At 45.1% G+C, this 7315-nt stretch overlaps 1 protein-coding gene across 1 annotated transcript; it reads left to right on the top strand.

Annotated features, from left to right (window-relative positions):
* Positions 1-324: 324 nt before the first annotated feature.
* On the top strand, positions 325-5834 carry LOC310863690 (fibrinogen-like protein 1; the record flags this gene model as incomplete). The annotated part of the gene is made up of 6 exons (XM_083772187.1): positions 325-627; positions 2817-3012; positions 3818-3895; positions 4289-4401; positions 4601-4869; positions 5489-5834. The coding sequence occupies 6 exons, from the start codon at positions 325-327 to the stop codon at positions 5832-5834; spliced, it is 1305 nt and encodes a 434-aa protein (XP_083628313.1).
* Between the last annotated feature and the right edge of the window lie 1481 nt (positions 5835-7315).

Genomic DNA, 7315 nt, shown 5'->3' on the forward strand with positions numbered 1-7315 from the left:
GAATGAAGCTGCTAATGTCAAAACAAGGTAAGTGACAGAGGCACAATCGTGCATGAAGACAAGAATCTATACGATATTTACAGGCAAGCAAGACCTACACAGTTTATTGAACAGCTTCCTCAACAACAGAAGGACCATTCAGAAGATAACTGACAGCTCATAACAGACCACACTTTCTCCCTGGGGGACAAGGTGGTGCAGCGCTCAAGCGGAAATTAACATCAAGGGCACAGCACACACAGACAAAAGGATTCAACAAAGGCATCTTTTGACTTTTACTCCACGAGTGGCCCCATCATGATTCACTTTCACTCCCTCGGAATAATGCTCCCACTGCTGTCACTTTGTGTGGGAGCTCTGCTGTCCTCCGGTGCATCCCCCACTTGTCCGCAACCTCCCTGCAAGGACAGTCTGGTGGCTTCACCCCCCGTACACGGCGGTATGGGAGCAGGAATGGCCGTCGGAGGGGCCTGCAGCGAGGGCCAAGCCGGGATGACGGGCTGCAGAGTGGCGGCATCCCTTCTTCCGGCCATCTCAGAAGCCTCTCAGAAGGTGGTGCGGAAGCAGGATCTGCTGCAACAGGTTCAGCCTAAGGTGAGTGACATCACATCCCGCACCGTGCACGAGGTTAGCAGGAGGTCACGTGACACGTCCCGAAGTTAGCACTCTCTCAAATGTGATGTTTTTTGAGAAAGATTCAAAATATACCAGTCCAGATCACTTAAGATGCCTTGCACGGGTCAGTTTGCAGCATGGATCACTGATCCTGACTATCACTAAAGCTGGACATCATCTGTCTGTAGCCTATGCTATGCGTCCTCAACAGCATAAGTCTGATTCATATGACTTGACTCATGACTTGTGAGCTTGCAGATCGGCTATTTTTGGTGCGCGACACCTGCGTGCAACTACTAGAGAGGCCAGAGGCTGGAGAAACAGTGAGTAACACTACATCATTCAACGCGCTATAAGTCGAGCTGAGCTGTGATCTGTTGATTCAAGCGTGCAATGTAGCCTGTGAAGCCTACAATCTGGCCAGTGGTGTAAAGTAACTTAGTATTTACTCAAGTACTGTACTTAAGTACAATTTGACTTTACTGGAGAATTTTGCATTTTCAATTATTTGACCACTTTATTTACTAGTTACTTTTTAGATTTGGTTTATTGCATAACATAGAGTAACCACTTCAGCCCTATATACATTTCGGCCATATGAAAATAACCGATCTACAAGCTCACAATGAGTCACGATGCAATGCGTTGTGAGCTTGTAGATCTGCCATTTTCAAAAGAAAATACATTATAATTAAAATACATTTGCAAACTTGTGAAATCGGACATTCTGCATAATGAGTACTGTCTACTATTGGTACTTTAAGTACATTTTGATGTCAATACTTTTGTACTTTTACTAAGTCATTTTTGTATTCCGGACGTGTAATACAGTATTTCTATTTCAGTATTGCTACTTTTACTTAAGTAAAAAAATGTAGTACTTTTTTCACCACTGCAATTTGGCCAGGCCATGGGGTACATTGGCAGGTCCCTTCTTTTGGGGACTCTCAGAACCTCCTGACACACACACACACACACACACACACACGCACACACACGCACGCACGCATGCACGCACGTGCCAATCAGATTAGGGATAAATTTAGGTGTGCTGTGTGAAAATGTCCTCATCCTTCGGGCTGTGCTGCTGAGCTCATCCAGTGACAGGTGTGCAAGGGACATTGTTACAATGATGATGTAAGTGTTAATGGCTGATTGAGTGATCCACCACACATGACCATGCATGAGGCTTTGTGGCTGTGGACGGACTGCATGCAGGTATAGTGTGTGCACACTGCACACTATACATACACCTTCATGCATATCGTCGCTGTCGCCTGTCGGGCAGAAACCTTATCATGTCCATATTTCAACTTCGACCTGTTCTTTATTTATAATATGCTTTATTTATACAATCACAGAGGTACTATTTTCATATTCATATTGTAGGTAGGGCTGTTAATTGATTAATAGGGTGGTTTGGTCTTAGTCGACCACAACTTTGTTAGTTGATTAGTTGCGTACAATTGCTTCTTCCCACGATTAATTAATTATTTCCTGAAATATCATGAACACAACACATCTATTGTAAACACTAGATATAACCCTTTATTTATACAAGTCAATTGGCCAATAGCCAAGAAGCTATTGTGAATTTAATTGTTCAGTTCTCAAAACCTCATCAACCTGAAAAGGCTGGACTCTGAAAGCAACACAATTTTACAGATTTGTCAGTGAATCAACTAACGTATTAAGCCAACAAATCCCTATGACTATTAGTCAACTAAGAATAAGAAAGCCTTATTTAGCAGGATAGTGCTGTTTTCAAAGCATTCACCACCTGTTGATTTATAAGTTCAGCAATGGCAAAACTCTTTATAAAAGAGTTGAGTACTGAGTACTGATGTACAACGCAGTGGTGGAAAGTAACTAAGTACATGTACTCAAGTACTACTGTACTAGTGTAAACTCTTGAGATATTTTTACTTTCTTCTGTATTTACAAATTGCAATACTTTTACTTCTACTCCACTACATCTCAGAGGAAAATATTGTACTCCATTTACTCCACTACAATTATATGAAAGTATACCAATATTAGTATACCAAGTACCAATATCTTGTACATTCGTTCACTCAAGTAAATGTTGAATTCCAAACTTTTACTTGCAACACAGTACTTTCTGCATTGTGGTACTGACTTTTACTTAAAAAACAAAGCAAGTACTACTTTCCACCACTGGTGCAAATATGTCCCCGCAGACTGGAGATGTCACCAAGCGCCTGGTGCAGCTGCAGCATTGCATGCGCTCCCTCCAGGAAACCGGGCCCCCCCAGGGCCACGGGGGCCAGGAAGGGGACTCACTGGGGGCCATCCTGGCACTCATGGCAGCCGTGCTGACAGAGTGTGACCTCCACTGTCACAGCCAGGCCCTCAGGGCCATGGCCAAACGACTGGGTGAGTAGCACAATTTCAATTTCAATTCAATTCAAAGGAGCTTACATTGCCAAAGCAAGTGTAAAATAATAATAATAATAATAATAATAAAAACAGTTGAAAGTGGGGAAAGTATAGCTACAGTTGGAGGGGGTATTGTGTAAACAGAGCTATGTCACATTGTGTGGTTATATACATGTGGTAATGTGTATATGTGTGCATATGTGTGTATATGTGTGTGTGTATAAATATATATATATATATATATATATATATATATATATAGGGTGTAAAGCTTTTTGAAAATAGCAGCATTGTTTTCTTAAAATGCATTTAATGTATAGCTCGGTTTAGATGTGCACTGCAGTAGGACTAGCACACATGGTCAAGCCACATGCACGCACGCACGCACGCTCACACACACACACACACACACACACACACACACACACACACACACACACACACACACACACACACACACACAGTAAACAGAACCTCAATAAGGCCTGCCGAGTGTTGGTCAGAGGTGAGTGCATAGGAATGTAATGCCTGAGTTATACTTAGTTGTCGTACACACCGCACATAGCAGATCGACAAGCTCACAACGTGTTGTACTGCAACGCATTGTGAGCTTGTAAATCTGCGCAACTAGGGCTAACTTGTAAATTGTAGATCTGTGCAATAACTCGTAAGTATACTCTTAATGGGATGAGCTAAAACAAAGCATGCATGCGTGCACGACACACACACACACACACACACACACACACACACACGTGGGGAACCTTTGAGGAACCATCATGTACTGTGTCTTCATACATAGAGAATGCAGCGGTGGGGAGGCAGGGAGAAAAGGATCTGCTGCTTCTGCTGAAGAGCATCACACAGCACCCACCTACAGGTGAGTGGGTTCACCCACACCCATCCACGACTCCACGGAGGGGTGCCCTGTATAGGCCAGCTGTAGGCAATCAATGCTGCAGCGTCAAGCTGCGTTTAATGTGACACCGCAGCTATGACTGCGCCCAGGGCGCCCCTCCACGGATTCATCTATCTGTCCAACACCCAAAGAGAGTACAAATAGGAAGCCATTGGTCAACCAACTAACGTCCCTATTCTGGGGCAATCATTCGGTGAAAATTGCCGATCGACAAGCTGATGAGCTTGTCAATCGACTATTTTCGGCAAAGAGTTATGCTAAGTGTTTTGCCGTATAGAGGGGGGAAAAGGATCTGGCCTGGGGAACCCGGTTCTACTAAGTATATAGGGTTTAAGTGGTTATGATGTTTTTCAGTCGCCCCTGTGGCAAGGCTACATCCTCAGGACTGTGCAGAGATCTATAAGCTGGGGATCAAAGAGAACGGAATTTACACCATCCAGCCTGACCGGCATAGGCCAGCAGTGGAGGTATTTTATTTTGAGCTCAATATTATTATAATAATGTAATATATCAGTATCGGCCGATTTGACCCTGCATATTATCGGATATCATTATCCACCAAAATGTCAACATTGTGTATCCCTAACGTCAAGTATAGCCTAACATCAAGTTATACCATTATTTGGCTTTGAGAACTTCTGTGTCCCCGTACGCATCTCCCCTCAGGCTGAATGTGACATGCAGACGGCCGGCGGGGGCTGGACGGTGTTCCAGAGCCGACATGACGGCTCGGTGGACTTCAACCGCACGTGGAGGGAATACCGCGAGGGCTTCGGCTCCCAGCAGGGGGAGCGCTGGCTGGGCAACGCGGCGCTGCACGCCCTCACCTCCGGCGGCGGGCAGCAGCATCAGCTACGCGTTGAGCTGGAGGACTGGCACCAACAGAGACGCCAGGCCACCTACAGCAACTTCAGAGTGGCCTCGGAGGCACTGAGGTGATGTAGCATGATGCAGACAAGAGGAAAAAACAGCACCCTCCGCTGTTTGTTCCCATTTGAATTATAGCCTCTGGAGACTCAGTCGGTGTCCAGGTAGCTCAGTCTGTAAAACTCTCGCCTTTGAACCACAAGTTCATGCATGGATTGTATCCCGGGCACCGCTAACTCAGCATATAAGTAGCACGGCTTGGGTGCGACAAATCGTGCGGGAAGTACTGGGAGCTGATGGTAGGTGTGGTGCTCCACCTCAGCAATCCATCTCCCAGGGGTCTAGCGCATTGTAATGGCCCTGGCCCTACAATGCCCTGGCCCTGACCTACTTCTTCTTCTACCTCTGGGGGCTCTAAATAAGAATGAATTGATCAGCTTTATTGGCTGGTAAATTTCAGGTCTCATGACATGACATTTAAAGTCTTTATCATGGTCCTTCAAACGTGTATTAAAAGGTTTTAACATAAATCCGTGAGCCATGGAAGTTGAGTTATTATTCCTTTCAATCATCGCCTCTCCTTTTTCTGTCAAGAGACCTTTAAATAAAGGATAAAATGGTGGTGGTAATAATTTAAGAGGATCCTCACGGGCTGTTCTGATACACATTTTGTTCATTCCTCCCCAGGTATCGTCTGACTGCCAAGGAGTACTCCGGGGACGCGGGCAACGCCTTGAGTTACAGCAAGCGCTACAACCACGACGGCAGAGCCTTCAGCACGACCGACAGAGACCACGACCGCTATGCCACGGGGAACTGTGCGCAGTACTATGGCGCGGGCTGGTGGTTCGACGCCTGTCTGGCAGCCAACCTGAACGCGCGCTTTTACAGAGGCCGCTACAGCGGTCTGACCAATGGCATCTACTGGGGCACATGGTACATCCTGACAGACGGTCGCTCTGGGGAGCGCTACTCCTTTAAGAGGGTGGCGATGAAGACGAGGCCTCGGAACTTCTTGGGGCTGCCGGTCTAGGATCCGACTGAAACCGAAACCGGATGTTGAGGGATTCTAAAACAAGACTCTAAAACACACACACAAAACATTTACAATCTCAAATGTGAAACTTCACAGTTGGTGCTTGTTTGCTTGATGACTGAGTCACACCCTGGACAGAAGTAGATGTTTGGTTGGATGATGAATAAAGTTCACGCTGCATTTATCAAGCACACAGGAAAGGCAAGAAAGTTAATTTATCATTGTTATTCATCAGCAAAATGTAGACTGTTCAGATGATCAAATTAATATTCTGTCCTCCTTTTGCAGACTGCAAAGAAATGTGTGTAAATTGAAAAGAAAGTTATGTTTGCAATTATCCTGTCTAGAAATGACTGCTGAAAAAAATATCCTGTATATCTTTATCGTACATCTTCTAAAGGTGTCTATTACAGTTTGAAAAAAAATCTTACAAGTATTTTGTGTTCAAATTTGATTAAACATTGCACAACACTTTAAGAAGCAAATAATAAAGAACTAGCCCTGAATGACCATAACAGGTTTAACTCTTATAGTGTTCAAATGGAACCAAATCTTCTTCCATTTGTACACTCTCAGAGTCCTTGCAATTTAAATATAACATTTGAGAACCACTAGTACCAGTGGACACCTAATGTGTCATAATGTCGTAGTAAATCATATGTAAAGAAAATCTGTATACCTGACATTCAGCAATTTGGTCTTATGATCAAAATAAGAACATTATAATAAATGTAATTTAAAATTGGCCACAGACAAAGCCAAATCGTTGCCACAGACACATTAGTCTGTGTACGGACAATCGGACATATTGATAACTCCTGTTTTCACGTGTGAGGAAACATCTAACCCTCTGCCAGGTGACATTCCTCCAGCTATGAGCCGCAGGCCGCAGGGTCAAGCAGGGATTGGGACTGTAACAGTTGGGTGATACTTAAATCCTCAAAGTCATCCTCTACAAACATGGTACTCCTGCTACACATGCTAATGTGTGACAGAAAGCTGACGTGACCACATTTCCACCTAGCCACAAACCTCGCCAAACCAAGGTGTATTCATCTGGAGCCAAAAACCAAACCATCTCATCTCATCTGGGATCGGTGTTGGTTTGACACTAAACCGAGAGGAGATCGGTTTTGGTCAAACCCTTTTCTCTGATACCTGTGACCTTTCCCACAGCAGCCCATCCAAGAGGTTTATGATGAGCACCACCAGGGCCTTATTATCTTTGTGCTCTCCCAAACACACACTTACCCTCTCCATTTTGTTTGGGGGGGGGGGGGGGGGGGGTCGGCGTCAGACGGACGGCTCCCTTATCTGGCTGCGGTTCACACAGAGCTTTTCTGGGAGTTTAGAGTTCATGTGTGAGCGGTGTGTGGTTTGTACGTGGGTGTGTGTGTGTGCGCGAGAGGCTCGTCCGATATGGCGAGGAGGAGCGGCGGACAGCGAGGGTGTGTGTAAACGGCTGTGCCCGTTTTAGC

The sequence above is a fragment of the Protomyctophum parallelum genome, assembly GCF_964188405.1.
Source record: "Protomyctophum parallelum genome assembly, chromosome: 8".
NCBI classification, from domain to species: domain Eukaryota; kingdom Metazoa; phylum Chordata; class Actinopteri; order Myctophiformes; family Myctophidae; genus Protomyctophum; species Protomyctophum parallelum.